Here is a 24933-nt window from a genome sequence, read left to right on the forward strand (position 1 = left end):
CATTGAGTCAACATATGGTTGAGCCTCACCACTCACATTGGATTGGTGCCAAGAATTTGTTGAGATATCTTTGTGGACAATCAGTCATGGGTTGAGATACACTGCCAGAGATGTGAGACTACTTGGGTATACTAACGCTGATTGGGCAGGCAGTGTGGTGGATCGAAAGAGCACTTCCGGGGGATGTTTCTCTTTGGGATCTGCCTCGATATCCTAGACGAGTAGGAAGCAGAAGTCGGTGGCTTTGAGCACCGCAGAGGCAAAGTACATTGCTGCTAGCATGGCCTCCTGTGAGGTAGTCTGGTTGCAAAAACTCTTCAGTGAGCTGTTTGGATTTACATTGGATACCACTGTGATTCTGTGTGACAACCATAGCGGGATCCGTTTATTAGAGAATCCTGTATTTCATGATCGCTCCTAGCATATCGATATCAGGTACCACTATATTCAAGATATGGTGCAACGAGGAGCAATAAGGCTCCAACATATCGTTACAGATGAACAGGTCGCCGACATTTTGATAAAGCCCCTAGGAAAGGTCAAATTCTTGACTTTCCGAGAACGACTTGGTGTTGTTCAGAGACCCTCTTATGAGGGTCGAGTATGATGTATTGAGCTCTGGAGCTCCACGGGGGTGCGGGGTACTTCTTGGAGCGACATGTGACCACAGGGCGACTCACCATCCCCTGGTGGTGCACTATGTACAGGGTAAAGGTTCAACCTTCCCCTGTGACACCCCGTAGCGACTATGGGACATGATGATTAGTTCTCCTGTGGGCCAGGATGATTTGTTCTCCTTGGAAATTGTGGGACAGGATGATTAGTTATCCTGTAGGCTAGGATGATTAGTTCTCCGTGGCATCCACTGGATAGGATGATTCGTTCTCCTGTGGGCGGGATGATTAGTTCTCTTGTCGAGGCATCCTACCCATGCTGTTTGGGACTTATGGGAAGTACCTCTCATCTGATCAATGAGCAAGGAAATGAGGATAGGGACCATAGTAGTACTATCGATGGATGCATCGCTGTATCTATCGTACTCCCTATGCTAGGATGACCTCCATTGATCTGGGATCAATGATACTGATCTGGGATTAGTGAGAGTGGTTCACACTCTGAGACTGACTTCGGGTCAGTGGAGGATGGTATGATACATCCTCAAATTTCTTCTTCTTCGTAGTTCGAGTAGAGCAGAGCAAAGTGGGGTCAAGCTGTATAGGACAGTACATTTGATGGATGGATAGCAGCGGCGGTCTGACGGATTGCAGGTGAAGTTCTCCCTAGTTGAGAGGGAGTGTTAAAATTGGCAACTAGGGCCAAACTCCATGTGTATCACCTTATTTATGGCTTTTGATATTTTTCCTAGATTCCTCTCATCGAGAGGTGTAGGATTGATCTAAAGATCATCCGTTTCCGATAAGTATTTATGGAGATATGAATTTATTTTGCTTATGGACAAATTGTCAAGGTCGACCAACAAACTTATGTAGGCTTAGAAGCCCAACAGTCACGTCTATTGATCCTCAACGTTTGCATATAAATACAAGGAGCATTCTCTTCATTTGGACAATTCAATTAACTCATCTTCTCTCTCTCTCTCTCCTACGCATAAAAGGAGCCTCTCTCTCTCTCTCACGTGTGGCTGAAAAGAAGACGTCCTAGGGCAAGGAAGACGCAGAAAGAAGGACACTAGGGTAGTAGGTCATCTCTTTGACCAGCGTTGACCAAGTGTTGACATTCAGAAGTGCGGATTGGGTGTGGTTGCCTCTCCTAGGCATGTCGCAATTTTTGGCATGAAAATCGAGGTGATCTGACCTCTGGTTTGACCGGTGTTGACTGCCCTAGTTTAGGGCTATAGTGGACTTAAGAAATCTGCAAATTGACTATACTTTTGGGGCTGTTCAAGGGTTGTTTCTTCAGGCTGTTCAAGGACAAGTTGACCGGAAATTGACCAAGCATTTTAGAGGTCAATTTCAGCTAGTTTGACCAAGTTTGACTTTGCTGATCTAGGGTTTGCTGCTGCTGATATAAAATTACAGAATTCAGATTTTGTACTATTTCTCTCTGCTGAACTATTGAAGATAAAAGAAGATTTGATCAAAGGGTTTCCCCGCATTGGGGTTTGTCCCTGGCTAGCCGCCACATCTTGTGTCTCTTGTCTTGGTTTGTTTTCTGTTGATCATTTAATGTTCTATCTGCACTTTACTTAATGTATATGTGATTGCTAATCTGTGGCTAATAAGAAGAAAAATAAGTAAACTGCTCTAAGCATAGAACATACCATAATTTAACACTAGAGTCTTCGTTGGATCGTGATGTTGCATATCTGAGATTGGTGGAATTTGCACGAGCGGTATTTGGTCCAAGAGGATGAGTGCTTGTAGGACTGAACCAGTGGAGATCGTGTAGGCTCAAAGAGAGTCTAGCCTCAGAGGGAGCAGTCCTATGGAGGTTCAGGATCTTCAGGTTTGGATGTGATGAGGTAGAGGCACTACCGTGATGGCCAGATTCATTCTACAGGGTATGCTGTAGTGATGGATGCTAGATGGGCTAGTGTCGTTGCCAGATGATGATGGTTATTTCCTAGTCTTGGAAGTACCTCCCTTGCTAAGAGGGAGTGTTGATTTTTGTGTAGCTTGGGAGGTACTCCAAGCCCTAGTGTTCGAGCGTTGGAGGTCAAAGCGCCACAAGTAGGCTTGTGGGCTTAGAACCCAAGCTTGGGGTTTTGCACCCATAGATGTTTGGGCCAAAACCATGACGAGTTTTTGACATGTGATGGATGAGGATGATAGCTCTTGGCGAGACGATTCTAACGCAATGAGAATCATCCGATTCCGAGTTGTTGTTGAGGAGTTATGAATTTTTGAAGGTTAATGATGGGTTTGCAAGTGTGTATGTAGGTCGGCCTAAGGTGTTTTAGGCTCATGACAGTTGGCAGCCCCTCATTATGACGTTTTATGAAGCCCCTCTTATTAGTATATATAGAGGGTGAGTGTGAGGACTTATAATCATCCAAGAGTGCAATATTTTCTCTAGAGAAGGATTCAGTGGAGGAAAGGACAATCTATGCCCTAGCCGCAACAAGAGGAGGACACCTACAGGAAGGCCGAAGGGATTGTTTTAGGGTTGGCACAAGAATTCGAGTATTGCTGGAGGAGGCCAAGGGAGACTGCTAGTAGGCCGAGCCCTTGAAGGTAAGATGCTACTGTTTGTAGGATGTTTTGAGGCCAAAACCATAGTGAGGAAGGATTGTTTTGGTGGGCTGCTGGAGGACAACAACCAGTTGAGGTAGGCCGCAGGCGTAGCCTCCCAAAATAGGGTAGCGAGGAGGGTTCTTGGGCTTTAATTTGCCTAGAAAAAAAACATGCATTAAGAGGAGCCTTCCTTGCCTAAGCCACAACTAGAAGGAGGTTGTTAGAGTGATTGTGGGAGGGTTTAGGGCTACAACAAGTGCCCTGACCAGACAACAACCAACAACAGTATGTAAACAAAATTTTGGGTAGTGTTTTGGAGAAGTGTTGGGTCATTGTAGTGACCAAACTTGGATAAGTTTGATGGGCAACTTGAGGAGGCCTTAGGAGTTGTTTGGAGGAGCCCACATGGACTGTTGGGAAGCCTACCAAGCAGCCAAGGTGACAACAGGCACATTAGATGAGAGGCAAGAGGACAATAGCAAGGAGTGTTGCAAATGTTCCCTTGGTTGATGAGTTGATGGTGTCTTAGGAGAGGACAAGTTGTTGATGCCTAGATTTGTGCAATAGCTCCTCTATTGCAGAGCAAAGGGCAGATTGGTGAAGTCTGTGGGCAGCCGTGTGTAAGGGTCTCCTAGGTGTGGGGATGCCCTAACTAGGTGTAGATGCTACAATGTGGACTTGGTCTCTTGTGGATTGTTGAAGGGTAGCATGAGAGAAGACCAAGTGTGGACATGATTGGGCAGTTATGATCTGTTTGAGGACAACGTGATAGTGTCCAAGTTGGAGCCTGGTGAGCAACACCTTGATGGACAAAGGTAGTTGCAAGAGAGGCAATTGTTGAGCTCAAGGGTCTAATCAACCAGGAGTAGTTTGTGGAACCCAATACTTGTGTGTGGAGATGAACTTCTACAACAGATGATGGGCAATCCTCCTAGCCTGTGTTCATTGTGGAAGATGGACATCTTGCAGTGATAGGTGGCAACCCTCCATGCCCTATGTTATTCGTCATCGAAGCAACACATGAAAACCATAGTGGGCTGAAGTCCCTGAGTAGCTGAGGAGCAACAGAGGGCAGTTATTCAATAGTGGAGCTGTGAACAACTCGACATGAGTCTCGAGGTGTTGTGGCCTTAATGGATGAAAGCACAACTAGAGAGCAGATTGGATAACCGAGATTCAGTGGTCAGATGGACTTGGAGCATTGATAGAGGTAGGAGGTGCAGATCAGGAGCCGAAGGACCGGGCAGGTACAGGTTACAACTGAGAGGAGCTGAGAGAGCACACTACATCAGCTAGATGATCAGAGTATGTTGTTAAGGGCAGATTGGTCATTGATGTACCGACACCAAGTCCCAGTTTTGTATCTTGTACTAGTGGATGTAGGAGGGCCATTATCCTTGGTACAAGAGCTCTAGACTGCTGTATTATATGTTGTTTAATATAATGAAGTTGGGTTGAAAACTGTAAAAAGTTGTCTATATTCTGTGCATATGTGATTTACTGTTGTTTATATTCCGCTGTGCAAAGTAGTATCATTGATATTCTTTGTTTGGTAGCGTCAGAGATTTTAAGATTCTAACCTAGACCCAAGATCGTGGAATATTCAACAGTGCAATGTGCCTAGAACAGAGCAACTTGGTGGACCTAGTTATAATTCTCTGATACGAAGGCCTGTGTTGACATTCAAGTCTATGACTTCTTTCTTTGTGTGGAAATAGGACCGAGTTCCTGCGTTGGATTCAAGTATGTAAAGACCTATATCAAATAAAGATGACCCTTTACCTCTGTGAAGATCATGTCCGTGATTAATTCATGCTCTGAAAGTTAACCGAACTCCCTCTGTGGGTATTCCAATTTCTATGCATACATCAGAGTTTCCGAATTGACTAGGCCAAGAAACATTACTTATTCTTTGCAAAGGGTCGAAGTTTCTCTGTGGCATCCAAAAGTTTATAGTCTCAAGACAAGCGAAAGTTCTATTGTATTCTGTGATTCAAAGATCCCTATGGTGACATTTGATCTTCCCTCTATGGCATCTAAGCTCTATGGTTTTGTTCTTGGTTGTGATGGCATCGACTCCTAATCTAAGTTCTATGCATCACATGATTATTCAATCTACAATGGTCCATTAATTTGACAAAGGAGAGTGGTTGAAGTTTCTGACTCTTTCTTTGCGAATTTTGTGAGCTTGTTCTGAGCATATTATTTCGAGATACAATATGTTAAGGGTAAGCATAATGTAGTGGTAGATGCACTATCTAGGAGGCCTACAACACCCTCTCTCATGAACATCACCCAGAATTAGAGGGCACAACTTTTAGTGGAGTATTCGAAGAATCAACAGACATGCAAGATCTTGGATGGCTCATTTGGGGATGACAGGTATAGGGTCATGTACGAAGTGATATACTATAAGTACAATATTTTCTTAGTGCCTGGGTCACAACTATAGGAGAAGATTATGCATGCAACCCACAATTCACCTATGGTAGGACATTAGGGGTTCCTTAAGACTTATTTGACTACTAGAGAGCATTTCACTTAGAGGGGCCTCAAGGGGGACATATTGAGACACATGTAGGAATGCAACACCTGGCAGTGGAATAAGGGGGAGCACACACATCCGATCGGGTTGCTCCAACCCCCTCCCTATTCTAGAGAAGAAGTGGGAGAGTATCTCTATGGATTCCATTACGAGACTCCTAGCTGTTTACGGGTGAGACTGCATCTATGTGGTGGTGGATAGATTGACTAAGTTTTCCCATTTTTTGAGATTTCGGCCAAGTATTCAACTTCACAGGTGGCCAAGTTTTTGTTCAGGGAGGTGTTAAGGTTGCATGGTCTACCAAAGAACATCATCTCAATGACTGGTATAGCAAGTTCATGGGGGGCTTTTGGTAGGAGCTCTTTAGATTGGTGGGGAATAAGCTCACACCTAGTACCAATTACTATCCACAGACCGACGGACAGACATAGATAATGAACAAGTGGCTGAAGGGCTACTTGAGAAACTATGTGATTGACCAACAAAGTGCGTGGGTGAAGTGGCTACACCTTGGGGGGTACTGCTACAACACCACCTACAATATGTCCATCAGTATGTCACCTTTCTCGCACTCTTTATGGATATGATGCTTTATCTTTGCTAACATGGTGTTTGGAGACAGCTGGGCCCCAGGGGTCAGGGTTTGGGAGAGCCAGGAGATCCTTAATGCTCTCAAGGATAACTTGCAGATTGCATAGAAGCAACGAAAGATGTTATGCAGATTGGCATAGAGTTGAGAGACATTTTGACTCTTGAGGTTAGGGACTTGGTCTACTTGTGCCTCCAACCTTATAGGTAGTCAACTCTCAAGCATAACGGGGCTGAGAAGCTTAGGTTTTGCTTCAATGGACCATATAGGGTGATCAGGCCTATAGGGGAGGTAGAATATCAGTTGGAGCTTCCATCAGGGAGCAAGCGTCATGATGTGTTCCATGTGTCTTTCCTAGAAAAGGCATTGGGACGATAGGTTACGATTGTTACAGAGCTAACACCATTGGATGATGAGGGGCATTTGGTATTGGTTTTGCAGGCTATTTTGGAGGTGAGAGAGAGGAAGCTTAGAAATAGGGTCATTAGGGAGTTCCTTGTCAGATGGAAGGACTTGCCTGAGGAGGATGCCACATGGGAGGGTGAACAAGTGTTACAACATTCAACATTGCAATTGCTTGAGGATAAGCAAATTTTGGCAGGGAGGACTTTGATATCCCCAAATTACTAAATTTCTTATGAATAAAACGATTTTGACAATTTTGGCATTGGAGGCATTTTTGATTTTGAGACTTACGTGAAAAAGGAGAAAATTTCCGCCTTAGTCGAATGTGGGGGCCACAAGGAGGCAATTCGACCCCAAAAGCAATTCGCATTTGTGGAGAGAGAGAGAGAGAAAAAGGAGGTGTGAGTTAGTGGAAAATGGGGTACAACAAGGGAGAGAGGGCCAACAATTATAAATAAGGCAAGGATGTCCTCATTTTGGATCTTTTGACTATCTAACTCAAATCATACTCTCTTGTAGCTGTTGAGCACAGGATGAGCAGTGTTGTTTAGCACAAGAGTTCCAAACGGAATTTCCACCCTCATTTCAGAGAAGTTCTTGTGCCTCCCTAGTGAGGAAATTTGTGATTCCAATTTGGGGCTTCCTTTGAGCTTCATTGTAGGAGTTTACCCAGCTCTCCGCATTTCCCGGGCGCAGAGGCAATTCATGGAGCATAATTTACAATAGCAAAAGTGGGTTGGAGGATCCGGGTATTTGCAGAGAGATTTCCCTTATTGAGGCCTGAGTTTGGTAGCATTTTGGAGGGAAGAAGTTGAGGCTATCTCTTGGGCCGAATTTCTCCATTTTGGCAGGGTGCAAAGGTCAATGGGCAGAGATTGCGCAGGGGTCGGGGGAAGACTAGTTTGGAGGAGTTAGAGGCTAGAGAAATAAGGTATTTTTGGAGGAGATTGTCGCAGGGATTTGGGAGGCATTTCAATGGAGGAATTGGGCATTCAACAACAAATTATTTCCTATAGTGTGCACAGCTAGCCAAAGAGGGCAACTCACACTTTTTGGGGGCTTCCGGGTCAGCTGGAATCAACCCAAACCCTTTCTGAGTTTTTGTGGGTTTGGTGAGAGGAGGCCAGAGCTATTTTTGCAGAATTTTTCAGGCACTATTGAGGGCAGAATTCCAGTTCCATTCCAGCAGTAGTTGACAGAATTTCCAGGTAGTGCGTGCTACTAGTGAGGCCATTTCCAGCGCCTGGGTCAACAGAATTCCACCTGGGGTTTACATAGCTTGCTCAACAAGCCTAGGTTCTATCTTCTATCATTTGATGTACTCATGCACCCATGATTAATAAAATGGCTCAACATTTTCGCCTAGTTTCTTGGTGTACTGATTTATGCTTGTGATTTTAAATTTTTAATAGCTGTAATTAGTGCATGTCTTTGGCATTCATTGTTATTTTCTGCTTAGGAACATTACATGCTACCATCTTTTTCACTGCCACCATGTGGGGGCTCATGTAGTGTTCGTGGTTGAAGGAAGAGAGGTTAGTAGATATATTCACAGTTTACTACTTTTGTCATAGATTAGACTTCTTGTGAATTTAAAGTTTTGTGACTTATTCTTCCTAGTTCAGTGTATACTTGGTGGTGGCCAGGTGGCCTATTTTGTAAACATTCTTAGCTGAATTTTGGACATGACTCATGTTGACAGTTGCTCACTTGCTAGATAAGTTATTTAAATGTTTTATGATTTTATCTTCTAAATGTTTTATGTTTTATGATATGCTGAAGAATTTGATGTATGTTTGTGATTGCTAGGATCTAGATGGTTGATGCTCTGACAATTAATCATTGATGTGCAATGGATGCCATATCTATCTTGATTTATTTACAAATATGCATGTTTTCATATTTTCTACCACTAATTTGGTATTTTGGATGTTTTTTTTGAATTTAAATGCAATATATATATATATATATATATATATATATATATATATATGCTTCTGTGATGCTTCACTTACTAGATTTTTGGAAAATGATGCTTCCGAAACTTCGCTTCCCAAAAACGTCCCTGCTTTGTGCAACATTGATATTTCTGCCTTTTATCTATTTCAATATTTTTTGTAGTTCACAGGTTTAACATGTGCACAATATAATAAATTTCAACCATCCCAGCTAAAATTAAAGAATACCCAGTGACATATTTGATGTTAAATACATTTGTGAAGTTGCAGGTAGTAGTGCTGCTCCTGCCTATTATTTACAGGCAAATTGGTAGAGCCTAATGTAGAATAATTCTTAACAGGATAATATTATGCATTTAGTCTAAGTGGTATTCAGCTATGGTGATTTCATTCCCTTGCTGCAGGATGCATGCTCATCACCTACGAGAGTGGCTGTGGAGTTATATCATGCTGCTCGAGACGCTCTTTTGCTTTACAGAGCTATTGTTCCAGTCAAGGTTTGTATGGGCTCCTTGGTAAGAGCTTTGACTGAATAAATCTTATTTCTCCCATGGAGAATTTTAGTGCTCCATTTAATAACAAAATGCAGTTATTTGATGCAATGAATTCAAATTTACCAGGTATGCGGTTCCAGACTAAATGAATTCTGTAATCTTTGATATTAAAAAAAATAAAATGGGCTTGTTGGTGCTAACTAGTTTGAAATTAGCTACTAAAGATCTATGTTGATACCATATAGCTTGAGAGTCATGGGTGTGCATAGTTCCAGATGAAGAAATGTAGAAAAAATATTTTGTCATGTCATATGTGGACGTCTAAGAACATTACACAATCACCCTTAGAAGTGGTCTAAGCATAATTCATGGATTGTATAATAGGAATGTTTTGGAAGTTTGTGGTTTGAACTTTGACCATATAATGAAATAAGCTTAAAACTGTTCCCATGGAAACCAGATGTTTTATTATGGGAGCTGTACAATAAACACACTGGCTACACCATGTTTATATCCTGGATTACGACATACTAGGTGAAAGGGCCAATTCTTGGAAGTAAACTCAAACAACTGGCCAACTTACATAGATTAGAGCTTAATTCTTTGTTGCCTTTACGATAACAAGTTTTGTGAGACAAGACAAGATAAGATAATTTTATCAATGTGTGACGAATGACTGGAAGGAGGATGTCAACTGGACTCAAATGTACATCCACATAATAAGTGAGACATTTGCATGTTTGAGATGAAAGTTGAGGCCTTAAGAAGATGAGTATTTAGTTTCTCTTTGGAACATAAGGGGCATGTACAAAATGGTCGTTTAATAAAGGAAACTGGATGAAAATCACTACTTTTGATTAGTTTTTTCTAGTGTTATAAGAACTGGCCAGTTTTGAGTAATTTTTAGCCTAAATTGGCTTCGACCAGTGGTATGAACAAGTTCTGATCTGTTCAGGATGGTTGAGAACAACCTAGTTCCATGAGGCATTCCTGTGCATGTCCAGTCAACCTCAAAAAGATGAGAAGTATAAATAAATTAGAGCTGTTACATCTTGAAGCTTTCCATCTCCTCCATCATTGGATCGTGGGAGCTCTACTGCTACTTGTGCTATCTGCACAACAATGCAAGATGACTGCTCAACCTTCTGCAATTTACTTCCTTACTTCCTGCAGGTTCATTGGTTTGTCATGTGCAAAACAGTGATCGTCATTCTGATTCAGATCAGAATTTTTGTTGATTCTAAAATCCTCACTCACAACTGTTGATTTTCCTAGGAGAAGCTATTGAAGAATCAAGGGCAATTAGGTGTAGTCTGATTCTTCTTGACTTGATAACAATTTGTGGAGTCTTTTTGCAATTTGTCTTGTTAGCTTAATCTTCTTCTTCTTCTTATTAATGCATGGGTGTACTTCATCAAACTGCTACCAATACATAAGAACATGAACACAAGATGTTGGCTCTCTGCCAGGGCCAAAACCTCTCTTCTCTTGAGAGGAAAACCCTTCGGTAAATTTCTCTTATTGAAGCTTCTTATTGATCAATGCCAAACCCTAGACCCTTGACAAGAATATTCTCCAAGCAGAAGTCAAGTCCTTCCTCCTTTCTGCACTTTGTTCCCCGATACTTCCTTCTTCCGGCACTTTTTCCTCCTTCCAACTGTTGTTATATCTTGTTGTACTTACTCTAGAATAGATACCTTTGATGAGACCTTTTTCCTTATGATGATCCCTTCCTTTTCTTCACCAACCAATGAACTTGTATGACTGTAATGGGAGGGCTGTTCTGACAGCAGAGACAGCCTCCTTCTCCTCACACATGTGACTGTAATAGGTTTTAGAACAGCCCTATTACCTTGGCTTTTCTTCCTTGTTCCTTCGTTTGAGTGGGAGGCTCTTTAGGCCTATATTTCTAGCCCAAACTATGTGAGAGGTGGTGCTGATATACTACTGCTGTTATGACCGCAGAGAGGCCTCTTTTCTCGCACGTGTGACTGTGTTTTTACCCTTAGATCATCTCTCACAACTTCGGTCTTGTCTTCTCCTTCTTCGCTGCACTAGAGGCTCCTTCTATTCGACTCCTTTCACCCTTTCCTTGGCTCTCTTACTTCGCTGCACTAGAGGCTCCTTCTATTTGACTTCTTTCACCCTTTCCTCAACTCTCTTACTTCGCTGATTTCAGAGATGATTGCTTGACGTTATGAGGGAGTGGACAGCCTCTATATATAGAGGACTGCCCCTCCTTTAGGCTGACTTGAAGGCCGACTTGTAGATTGCATGCCGACTTGTCTTATTTGCTTCAGATGGCTTCTTTTGATGGTGCCATTGCTTGGAGGAGACTTGACTTTGCTTGGAGTTGTCTTCTTTGACTCTAATACATAAGTATACCTATAGTGACATGCCCTTAAGGTCTTCAACATAATTTTTTTGACTCTTTGACTCACCTATAGCACTTTAACATGTGCTAGGCCTATTTCAATGAGAAAAAACTCATTGACATATATTATAAAAATAATATTTATTTTCTTGAATAAATACAAATTTCAAAAGTACATTTATGAATACCGAACCTAGTTACATTTCCTTCAACAAAAACAAACTAGAAACAATTTTCTTCAAACAGATAACTACTTCCAATGATTTATGAGCATCAATTCCATATTGTTGAGAAATCTAGGGGCAGCTAGACTAGGTGATTTCTCTTACTTTGATAACTGCTTGTGATATCTTTTTACTTATCTTGATTAGTTTCTTCTTCAATTTGATTGTTATTGTGTTTTTATCTTCAAACAACTACCAAACAATAAAGAATAATGAGACAAGAGGACACAAGGTATAGGCTATCAGCGAGGCCCAAAACCTCTCCTTTTGAGAGGAAATTCTGCAAGAACTCTTCTCTTCTTATAGAACTTCAATTGATGAATTCCAAGACCTATGACCCTTGACCAAGATTCCTCCAAGACCAAGTCAACCTTCTTGATTTGCACAACTTCCAGCAACGAACTTTGACCTTCCAGCAAATTCGACCCCCAACAACAATTTCTGCAACTTCGACCTTGTAGATTCAGAACTTCGACCTTGATGCAGCTTCACAGCTTCGACCCTGTAGCTTCACAACTTCGACCTAGAAGCAACTTCACAGTTCGACCTTGCAGCTTCACAACTTCAACCTAGAAGGAACTTCACAATTTCACAACTTCGACCTTGCAACTTCACAACTTCAACCTAGAAGCAACTTCACAACTTTGACCTTGCAACTTCATAGCTTCGACCTAGAAGCAACTTCACAACTTCGATCTTGCAGCGTCACAGCTTCGACCTAGAAGCAGTTTCAGAATTTCGTCTTGCCCAGAAATTGTAGAAACCCTAACACAAGAGAGAGAGAGGTCCAAAAACTTTGATCTTGCTCTTCTTCTTATTTTTCGTCCCTTTTCCGACTTCTATCTTAGGAGATCGAACTTGCTTGAGAGTGTGTCCAAATGAGGTCGGATTTCTTCTTATATGTAGGCTTTTGTGGGGTATGAATTGCTATCTTTAGGCTGAATTGACCCTTCATGTAGGTTGACTTGATCTTTGCATCATGACAAGGTCTTGGAGGGTCTTTTCACTTTCTTTTGACTCAAATACATGACAATGACTCAATTGACTTGTAGACTCAATGACAAGCCCTAGAAGCACTCAATGGGTGCTTGACCTAAAAATAAATCTCCCTTGAGCATGAAACCCATGCCTCAAGAATAACAATAATAAATTTATTTTTCTCTTTTCATTAAATACATAAAATCATGATTACATATGTCATTATGAAGACCAAACCTAGTTACATATTTCAACACTCCCTCTTAACTAGGGAGGTATTCATAATCCATACGAGCTACTTGGACATTCTCAGAAGAGTCGGATTGGTAACCCATATGTTTAGCATCAACATTGTCAAATAGCAAGGCCTTGACTAACAACTCTATATCTCCACAAGATTAGGGCACAATACCGGCGAGACCAATGACTTATAGACACCATCATCATTGTCTCTCAAGGTACATACCCCACCTGGGTGTTCACAGAGTATGTCCTTCCAGGACTATTCTTATCCTGGATTTCCAGTCCTCAAAGAATATCGGTCCTCTTCGACTACTCTTATCTTGGATGCCCTACGTCATTCTCAAAGAGTATCAGATGCCAAATGCTTAAACAATCCTCCATTCTTTCTTCCCAAAGAAAAGACAAGAATGATGTGTCTATCTCTCCCTCTCAAATAAGGAGGATATACCCATTCCTATAAGGGAATGTACCCATTCCTATAAAAGGAATGTACCCAAACTCCCTCTTATTCAGGGACTTGACCAAGCTCCCTTTTAACTAGGGAATTACTTTCAACAACTTTCTGCTCTAGGTGGAGATCATGGGACTATCAACTGCTTGAGGGGCTCCTTCTTTCGATGTCATGAAGTTCATACTTTTCATAATGGAGCTTCCATTAGTCGTAGGGCATTGGCCATCCATCACTTTCCTTCAGGAGCTACATTAGTCATGCCATTCTTCTCTTCATCAGAAAGTGATCTTCTAGTCCACATCTGGCTTTTCTTCATACTGCTACCTCTTCTAAGTCATGCTTCCTTTAGGATCCTTCATCCAACCACATGCGCGCTAATTTTAGGTGACATCTACAACCCTCTTTTGGTAGCCCTGTATCAACCCATCCAGATGTTGTTCAAAACAAAAAATGAACATCAAATCACAATTACCTTTTGTGATGGCCTTTCATCATGATATCTTGCTTGCCTGCAACATCCTGCACATTCATAAACACATCTCCAAGGCTTCACATGTCAAGGGTCTCCTTTCTTTATAGACCTTATCATGGTCTTCTTCTCTATGGAGATGTCATGATCAATTCTTCTAGTCATCGGATGTTGACTTCCTGTGACCATAGTTGCATCTTTCACGATCTCTTTTTTCTTTATTCACATATTGTTTCCCAAGAAATTTCCATACATAGTTCCTTCATGTTTGTCAACTACCTCATATTCCATATGAGGACATATTATGTTGATTTCATCATGCCTTCATGCATCTTTTCAAAAGAAGAGATCCTTGATCATGCTGACAAGGTAGTATGATGACATGACTTAATCTATCAAATATATACATACCTTTTTTCTCCTTTGGGTCATCTAGACTTCCCTTCCTTGATTGAGAGTACTTCAATCATCTTGATCTGCTACACGTCTTTTTAACCATACCATCATCCTTCTAAACAATGTATCCCACACAAGGTGGAATAATCAACGAGACACTTGCTTCTTTCAAGTAGAGGTGAAACTTCTAGTGAAGATTCCAATGGAGGATCTTGATTATCCTCATCCAGCAAATGCTCCTTTCTCATGATGATGATGTATGATGAATTCCTTCTATCATGCTAGATGACTTTCTTTCAATCATATGTACTATATATGATTTCAATGAGGTTGCCAAGAGCTACTTCCTTTATATGATAACTGCTACATCTTTGTAGACTTCTACTTCAGCTATTCTTTCAAGCTTCTCTAATGATGTCACGAGCTCTTGCTTTAACGATATGCTTCCAGTATGGTGCTATCTTCTACTAAGATGCATCTTGTCATAATACTTCTCATCTTGATTGCCATGGGGCAGATCTTTTCACCTCCTACTTCTCCTTGCTATGGATTGGAGAAACCCTAATAGTGAAGATCTATCCCTTTGGATTTCTTCTCACCGAGTTCTTCCACTTCTTTGGTGATATGGGATTCATTTCTTTCTTTCCTCTTGTTGTCCTTCTTGAACTTCAGACAATCTCTCTTGTAGTGCCCATATTCCTGATAACCATAAAATTAGACTTTTGACATATTCTTCTTTTTATGAGAACCGACTTTCGCAAACTTTCCTTTTCTCTTAGCCATGGCAGCAAATGCTTGAACTTGTTCACCTAGTCCCACATCGCTCTTTGATTTGAACTTGGTTTCTTCAATTTTACACAATGAACAAAGTTCACTGAATGGGGTGGCTTCCTTCTTTCCAAAGATGCTAGATGTGAAGTTGCCCCATTCCTCTGGAAGTGCATTGAGCACTATGTGGTCATTTCTTTATTGGACATTATTTCTCCCAACTCTTGATCTGAATTGGATCCATAAAGAACTGTCAAAGGAACCATGACTGTATCAGGTCAGACAAACTTCTAAAAATTCCAAAACAGTGATAAAAAAACACCTTGAACCAGTGGCAATGGCAGCCAGCGTGGAACGACGAGGACCTCGGTCAAAGCGCGCTGACCGAGGCCCATGGAGACTGCGAGGGGAGGCGGAATTAGCCCCTGGGAGGCCCAGATCGGGAAATAGAGGTGGATTTTGATGCACGATCAGCGCTAATTGCGCATTGCTGGGCGAAAGGGCTCGAAATGGGGAAGCCCCGAGCACTCGGACGCGTGGGGAGCCAGAGAACCGCGGGCGAAAGACAAAAAGCGCTAAAGGACAAAGGTGGGACTCGTGCTCCGGAAACCGGCGGTATTGATCGGGGCACCCTCAAACGATAAGCGGTTTTGGAGAAATTGGAGAAATCCCACTCAATGATCGACGCGTGGCAAGCGGAGGAGAGAGAAAACTGCCGTTGATCGCGCGCTAAAGGTCGAGCAAGTCAACTGCGCGAAACGTGCATATGGCGTCGGACCTGGAGGCCCCAGATTGGATGGCTGAGATCGCGCCTGATGGAGAAGCAGAATCGATGAAGGAATGAGCCGCAATTTAGAAGAATTTGAAGTCCGTTTTGACCGCCACGGTGGAGAAAGACTTCATCCACGATGTAACCGAAGAACTGAACCGACGAAGCAGGCTGGCGCGTTACAGGAGGACATGTGGCCACTCCCTGTGAGCCTAATGATGACGCTAAACAGGGAACTCCAAGCACAACTGTAGAAGGCGATTCGACGGAGGCGGAAGAGGAACCGAACAGGCATGGGAACGAATGGCTTCAAAGCCATGAACAGAGATAGAATACACAGTCAGTCAGAGACAGAGAGGGACAGAGAACCCCGGGAGACAGAGAGACCAGAATTCGGAGAGGAGGACGAAACACAGAGAAAAAAGACAGTGAAGCAAACACAGCAGAAGACAGAGGGCCGAGCTGACCAAAGGCAGCATCGAGCACCAGAGAGCTTGAGAGATTCAAGCCATCCCAGAGAGGATCTGTTTGGACTGAGCACCACATTAGGCTCTCTCCATTGTAGACTAGAAGGTCACAGAGCTGGTAAGCAACAGAGTCTGTGCACTCCAGTGGCTTGGGGAAACCAAGAACCACCCTGCCAAGCAAATCTGCTTCAGGTGACTCACATAGAGCTCCTGCATTGTAATTCTCTACTTAAAACACAATAAAATAAGGCCACCACTGAAAGATGGATCGGAGATGTAGCCCTAGAGAATAGGGTGAACTCCTTATTAAATTCTTGTGTTTTGTGTTTGCTTACTGTATTTCTCTGCTGTCTTTCCATTTAAATGTCTGTGTATTGGCAATCTGATCGATCCGTTGCTTAAATAACATAGACACACACCAGCACATGAGTCTGTAATACCTTTATTCAATAAATCTTTAACTGAGGTCACTCATAGGGTGATTATCATATCAAGTGGTATCAGAGCTTTAGGCTGTAAGGTTAGACAAGCTTGTGTTGGTTTAGCTGTGAATGCTCATTAGATCAAAGCTCAAATTAGGGGAAGGAGAGTTGGTGGAAACTAATCCTGAAAAAGTCTATCCTCGGAAGACAATGTCAGAGGAAGGTTCTGTGGGGCCAGACCCTCAATTCATAGAAAGTTTCCTAGCTATAAAGTCTATGGTAGAAAAAATGTATAGAGACTTTAGAAAGCATAAGGTTGAAGACTCCTCAGGTTTTAAACAAGATAAAAAAGAAGATGAGTCTCACTTCCATGACCACTCCAAAGGAAAAGGGAAAGAGGAAAGCTTTTTCACACCTCCTAATAGCCCTGTGCATAATAAGAAAGCATCTTTGATTAAGCTAGATGTTAAATTTGATTTGCCTATATATGATGGAGAGCTAAATGCTGAAAAGTTGGACAATTGGATTAGACAAATTGATGTGTATTGCAAGGTACATAACATAGACTCAGACAAGAGTAAGATTCAGCTGGCAAGCCTACACCTAGGAGGCACTGCCTTGGTTTGGTGGGAAGGCAGAACCCAAGCTGATATGAAAAGACATGGTAAGACTATCTTTGTCTGGAGTGAATTTGTTTCTGCAATCAAAAAATAGTTCTATCCATTGGCCTACATGCAACAAGCCATGATGAGTTGTTAAACTCTTCGACAATTGAAAGGGCAAAGTGTGCAAGGGTATACTCAAGAATTCAGAAAGAGAGCATTGATGTTGGGTATCTCACTAGATTCACTAGAGACTCTTTTGAAGTACATTGGTGGTTTACACAGCTACATGAGGCATACCATCCTCATGTTTAATCCCACTAGTATAGATGAGGTATCTGTACAAGCTACTCATCTAGAAGCTAGAGGAAAGAATGGAAATCCAGAAGTTGGGGGACCATCCCAACCCACTGCAAGCAAGAGCAAGGAGAAAAGAAAGCAGAAGTGGAAAGCAAGGAAGGCTAACACTGCACAGAAAAGCAAAGCTTCATGCACTCACTGTAAAAAGGATGGGCATGATGATGAGCATTGTTGGATTCTGCATCCAGAGCTAAGACCTAAGAAGTCCGAGGGCAAGAAGAAGAAGACTGCTGCAACTATTTAGAAAGATTTGGGGTTAGACTCAAGAGATGAAACAACTATTGCAGCCACAAGTATAAAAGGTAAGAATTCTGAAGCATCTACTAGTAATTCTGCTCAATCTGTTATTGATGAAGAAAATGAGAGAAAAAGACATGAGCTTTTCCATATTCGAGTTATTTCCAAAAATCAAAAGATTGATACTTTGTTTGATAGTGGCTCACAAGTAAATCTAATTTCTAAAGCAATTGTAAAGAAACTGGGATTAGAAACTACACCTCACAAGAAACCATATCCATTAGGATGGTTGAATGATAAAGCACAGCTACAAGTGACTAGACAGTGCAAACTCAAGTTTTCTTTTGGGTCAGCATTTGTAGATGAGGTTGAGTTAAGCATAATTACTTTGGATATATGCAGAATTGTTTTAGGAAGTTCTTACTTGTATGATAGAAAGGCTATTTTCTATAGAGCTGAGAACAAGTATCTACTTGTTAAAGATGGAATCGAATAGTTTGTAAGAGCTCATAAGCTCAAGAATAATTATACTCTCATAAACTCAGGACAGATGAAAAGAATGATAAATTCATGCAAACAATTCTTACTGATGGTTGTAAAGGAAAAGAAACCTAATAAACCAATGTATTTGAGGGCTGTAATGCTGAACAACAAGTTGATATAGAAAAGGTTGTTTCAGAGTATGATGTCTTATTTCAAGAACATAAAGGTCTGCCACCCAAAAAGGGAATAGTACATGATATTATTTTGCAGCAAGATGTTCCATTGCCTAACATTGGGATGTACAATTTGTCTGCTTTAGAGAATGCTGAAATCAAGAAGCAAGTGCAGGAGTTGCTCGAGAGAGGGTTCATCAGGCCTAGCACATCACCATGTGGGTCACCAATTGTTTTGGTGAGAAAGAAAGATGGCTCGTGGAGAATGTGCATTGATTACCGAGCACTGAATAAGATAACAATAAAACATCGTTATCCCCTTTCTCGCATAGATGATCTTTTAGATCAATTAAAGGAAGCTGTTTATTTCACCAAGCTGGATTTGCACAGTGGATACCATGAGGTCAGGGTTGCAGAGCAAGATGCATGGAAGACTGCTTTCAAAACAAAGCAGGGATTGTATGAATGGCTAGTTATGCCTTTTGGCTTGACCAATGCTCCTGCTACTTTCATGAGATTAATGAATGATGTACTCAGACCTTTTCTTGATGATTTTGTTATTGTGTACCTAGATGACATTCTGATTTTTAGTAAAATGTAGGAAGAACATTTAAAGCATGTTAAGCAGACATTAGATGTTTTGAAAAAAAAGAAACTTTATGTTAAACTCTCAAAATGTGAATTTGGCAAAACATCTCTAAACTACTTGGGTCATATAGTAGGGGGAGGTGAATTGAAAATAGATCCCTCTAAAGTGGCAGTCATTGTGAATTGGCCTAAACCCAGTTTTGCTACAGAAGTGAGGAGCTTCTTAGGAGCAACACAATATTGGAGGAAGTTCATTTCTAACTTTTCCTCAATTGCAGCTCCCTTACATGGTTTAACATGATTGAATAAGGTGTTTTAGTGGGGAGGCAAACATCAGAAAGCCTTCAACACCTTGAAAGCAAAGATTAGTATAGCACCTGTATTAGCACTGCCATATCTACAAAGACCATTTGAGATCCAAACTGATGCCAGTGACTATGCCATGGGAGCAGTGTTGACATAGCACGGTAAACCCATACGTTATCATTCTGAGACTTTTAATCCTGCAGTAGTTAACTATCCTACATATGATAAAGAATTGTATGCATTAGTTCAAAGTTTGAAAAAGTGAAAACATTACTTAATGGGCAAAGAGACAGTAATACATACTGATCATCAACCACTTCAATATCTACACTCCCAAACTAAGTTGCAGCAATCAAGACATTACAGATGGATGGGGTTTCTACAACAGTTTCATTTAGTCATCAGATATAAAAAGGGCATACATAACAAGGTTGCAGACATGTTATCTAGACCCATTATAAATGCATCTACCATACTTGAGCATAATTCCGTGCTACATGAAAGCTACATTGAACAATATGCTCAAGACATGGACTTTAAAAATGTATATGCAACTTTGAGTCAAGGCAAAAGAGTTGAAGAATTGGACTATCATATAAAGGATAGACTCTTATATCATTGTGGGAAACTTTGCGTTCCACAAACTGAGAGGATAAAGATAATTAGGGAAGCACACACTTCTTTGATATCAGGTCACTTTGGGGTAAGTAAAACAGTTGTACAGCTGCAACAGTTCTGCTATTGGCCGAAAATGAATGAGACAATTTCTAGATATGTAAGAGTGTGTGCTATGTGTGCTAAAAGCAAGCCCAGCAATAGAAAACTAGGCTTGTACACTCCATTGCCAGTTCCTTCTCACCCTTGGGAAAGTGTTTCCATGGATTTTGTTGGAGGACTGCCTAAATATAGGAAAGGTCATGATTATTTATATGTTGTTGTGGATAGGTTCAACAAAATGTGTATTTTGATACCTTGTAATAAACAGATTAAAACTGAATAGACTGCAAAATTATTCTTTGAACATGTATGGGTTCATTTTGGATTACCCACTTCTATTGTATCTGATCGAGACATCCGATTTGTGGGGAAGTTTTGGTCGAGTCTGTGGGAACTGATGGACACCAAACTAAAGAAAAGCACAGCTTTTCATCCACAAACTGATGGCGAGACACAAGTACTAAACAGGACAGTGATCCAGCGACTGATAGGATATTGCAGCAAACATCCTAAGCTTTGGGATGAACACTTGTGTTATGTGAAGCATGCTTACAACAGAGCAAAACACTCTTCTACACAGAGATCTCCTTTTGAGACCTATTTGGGTTTCACACCAAGGTCTCCTTTGGATTTTGTCTTTGGTAAAGATACCATGGTTGATGGACACAGTGATGTGGACAAGGCAACTAGGTTCATTGAACAGATCTAGGAGATCCACCAGGCAGTACAGGAACAACCGGAAAAGAGCCAAGCCAAGTACAAGTCTAGGCATGATAAGCATCAGATGGAACATAGTTTTCAAGTTGGAGACCAAGTTTGGCTGTATATCAGCAAGGACAGAATGCAAGGTGAAGGTAAAAAGCTAAAGCCTATCAGGTATGGACTCTTTAGGATACTTGAGAAGATTGGTGTAAATGCTTTTCGCCTTGATCTACCAGCTTACATGCACATCTACTCAGTCATAAATGCAGATTGCTTGAGATTGTTTGAACCTTCAATGATTGAGGACCCTAAAGAGCAAAGTAAATTGCTTTCTATTGATGACCTGCTACCTGAATATCTTAATGAATTGCAGGAAGACATAGTGCTGGTCAGGAAGGTGAGGACGACGCGCAGGGGAAATGTGGAGTAGCTCAAGATTGGGCTCAAAGGTTCAAAGCCAAGCAGTGCAAAGTGGATTGAGATTGGACAAGTGAGAAAACAATACCCTCACTTATTTGATGCTTGAAAACCAACTTTTGGTGGTCCAAAAGCTTTTTCAGTGGGAAGGTCGTGATCCAATTGGATCCATAAAGAACTGTCAAAGGAACCATGACTGTATCAGGTCGGACAAACTTCTAAAAATTCCAAAACAACGATCAAAAAACACCTTGAACCAGCGGCAATGGCAGCCAGCGTGGAATGACGAGGACCTCAGTCAAAGCGCGCTGACCGAGGCCCATGGAGACTACGCGGGGAGGCAGAATTAGCCCTTGGGAGGCCCAGATCGCACATCGCTGGGCGAAAGGGCTCGAAATGGGGAAGCCCCGAGCACTCGGATGCGTGGGGAGCCGGAGAACCGCGGGCGAAAGGCAAAAAGTGCTAAAGGACAAAGGTAGGACCCACACTCCAGAAATCGGAGGTATTGATCGGGGCGCCCTCAAACGGTAAGCGGTTTTGGAGAAATTGGAGCGATCCCACTCAACGATCGACGCGTGACAAGTGGAGGAGAGAGAAAACCGTCGTTGATCGCGCGCTAAAGTTTGAGCAAGTCAACTGCGTGAAACGTGCGTATGGTGTCGAATCTGGAGACCCCAGATCGGACGACTGAGATCATGCTTAATGGAGAAGCGGAATCGATGAAGGAATGAGCCGCGATTTAGAAGGATTTGAAGTCCGTTTTGACCGCCACGGTGGAGAAAGACTTCATCCACGATGTAACCGAAGAACTGAACCGACGAAGCAGGCTGGCGCGTTACAGGAGGACATGTGGCCACTCCCTATGAGCCTAATGATGACGTTGAAAAGGGAACTCCAAGCACAACTGTAGAAGGCGATTCGACGGAGGCGGAAGAGGAACCGAACAGGCATGGGAACGAATGGCTTCAAAGCCATGAACAGAGACAAAATACACAGTCAGTCAGAGACAGAGAGGGACAGAGAACCCCGAGAGACAGAGAGACCAGAATCCCGAGAGGAGGACGAAACATAGAGAAAAAGACAGTGAAGCAAAAGCAGCAGAAGACAGAGGGCCGAGCTGACCAAAGGCAGCATTGAGCACTAGAGAGCTTGAGAGATTCAATCCATCCCAGAGAGGATCTGTTCGGACTGAGCACCACATTGGGCTCTCTCCATTGTAGACCAGAAGGTCACAGAGCTGGTAGGCAACAGAGTCTGTGCACTCCAGTGGCTTGGGGAATCCAAGAACCACCCTGCCAAGCAAATCTGCTTCAGGTGACTCACATAGAGCTCCTGCATTGTAATTCTCTGCTTAAAACACAATAAAATAAGGCCACCACTGAAAGTTGGATCGGAGATGTAGCTTTGGAGAATAGGGTGAACTCCTTATTAAATTCTTGTGTTTTGTGTTTGCTTACTGTATTTCTCTGCTATATTTCCGTTTAAATGTCTGTGTATTGGCAATCTGATCGATCCGTTGCTTAAATAACATAGACACACACCAGCACATGAGTCTGTAATACCTTATTCAATAAATCTTTAATTGAGGTCACTCATAGGGTGATTATCAGATCAACTCTTGTAGTCGGTATCTTATTTCTGATATCTTCATAAAATATGGGGATATTCCATCTTCCTTTGAGATCTTCATTTTGTATAGCTTGGTCCTCAAAGATATCACTTCTACTGCAGTACTTATGGAGAAAAATTCTATTAACTTGTCATATATTTCTTTTGATGTCTCCGATTTTGATACATAAGGTATGAGGGGATCCTTGATGGATTCAATCATAATCCTTTGAGCCCTTACTTCCCCTTTAATATACTTTGCTAGAGCTTGAGCTTCTTCCTTTGGAGGCTTTAGCAATTGATCCCTTAACATGTTCAATGACTTCATTTTCTATGAGGATCAAATTTGTCCTCTTCTTCCATGTAAGAAAGTTTGATGACCCAACCAATTTCTTGCAAAATGAAGTCATTTTGATAGCAGATTTAGTCACAAATATGAAGGTACTTACTTGTCAAGTGAAGATTCTCCTTGATGACAATATATACAACTTGATGCCTTATTGATTTTGATGATGATGTTGATAATAGAAGATGTCTTTTTGATGAAGATGTCTTCCTTCAAATTTGATCCTTCAAAGAGAGTGAGATCACCTCGTTACCTTGATGATGATGACAACGCCTCTTCTTTCTTCCCTTGAATGTGGAGACTTCAAGATGCTTCAATGTGTAGTCCTTCTAGGTAGGGTCCTTGATATCTTCTTTGATTATGATGTGTGAGCTTCCCAACAATGTTTCAAGTGAGAAACCCTTCTTTTGATAAGCTAGGGTTTTGAGGTCTTATTTGCTTGTACTCGGTCCTTGTGAATGTCTCCTTGATGGTACGATGTCAATGTTTTGATCTTTCTTGATACTCCTTTTCTTGATGCTTTGGCCTTTGAGTGTCCTTCTTTTAGTTGCCTTTCCTTGTCTTGTCACCTTAACTCTGATCCCATGTCGAGAAATATAGGGAAAGCTAGACTAGGTCATTCCTCCTACTTCGATAACTGCTTGTGATATCTTTTTACTTATCTTGATTAGATTCTTCTTCAACTTGATTATTATTGTGTTTTTATCATCAAACAACTACCAAACAATAAAAAATAATGAGACAAGAGGACACAAGATATAGGCTATCAGCCAGGGCCAAAACCTCTCCTTTTGAGAGGAAAACCCACAGGAACTCTGCTCTTTCGATAGAACTTCAATTGCCGAATTCCAAGACCTATGACCCTTGACCAAGACTCCTCCAAGACCAAGTCAACCTTCCTTCTTGATTTGTACAACTTCCAACAACAAACTTCGACTTTCCAACAACTTCGACCCCCAACAACAATTTCTGCAACTTTGACCTTGTAGATTCACAACATCGACCTTGATGTAGCTTCACAGCGTCGACCTTGTAGCTTCACAGCTTCGACCTAGAAGCAACTTCACAGCTTCGATCTTGTAGCTTCACAACTTCGACCTAGAAGTCGCTTCACAACTTCGATCTTTCAGCTTCACACCTTCGACCTAGAAGCAATTCCAAAATTTTGTCTTTACCCAGAAACTATAGAAACCCTAGCACAAGAGAGAGAGAGAGAGGCCCAAAAAATTTGATCTTGCTCTTCTTCTTCTTTTTTGTCCCTTTTCTAGCTTCTATCTTACGAGATCGAACTTGCTTGAGAGCGTGTTCAAATGAGGTCGAGTTCCTTCTTATTTATAGGCCTTTGAGGGGTACAAATTGTTATATTTAGGCCGATTTGACCCTTCATGTAGGGTGACTTGATCTTTGGACCATGACGAGGTCTTGGAGGGTCTTTTGACTTTCTTTTGTCTCAAATAAATTTTCTTTACAATATGTAACATGTCCAAAAGGGTCTTTCATACATGAAAATGACTCAATTGACTTGTAGACTCAATGACAAGCCCTAAAAGCACTCAATGGGTGCTTCACCTAAAAATAAATCTCCCTTGAGCATGAAACCCATGCCTCAAGAATAACAGTAATAAATTTATTTTTCTTTTCATTAAAT

At 41.6% G+C, this 24933-nt stretch overlaps 1 protein-coding gene across 2 annotated transcripts in view; it reads left to right on the forward strand.

The window, feature by feature from the left end:
- Positions 1 to 24933, forward strand: part of ATZW10 (centromere/kinetochore protein, putative (ZW10)) — a 286264-nt gene that overhangs the window by 178491 nt on the left and 82840 nt on the right. Inside the window, exon 7 of one of the 2 annotated variants that reach the window (XM_089450059.1) lies at positions 9096 to 9206. In XM_089450059.1, coding sequence (XP_089306185.1) covers positions 9096 to 9206 — 111 coding nt within the window. The remainder of the gene's footprint in view (positions 1 to 9095; positions 9207 to 24933) is intronic. The other variant, XM_089450060.1, reaches the window with a different exon arrangement.

Source organism: Pinus tabuliformis, chromosome X, assembly GCF_031772625.1.
Source record: "Pinus tabuliformis cultivar Carrire ecotype Pingquan chromosome X, CPIR1, whole genome shotgun sequence".
In the NCBI taxonomy this organism is placed as follows: Eukaryota; Viridiplantae; Streptophyta; class Pinopsida; order Pinales; family Pinaceae; genus Pinus; species Pinus tabuliformis.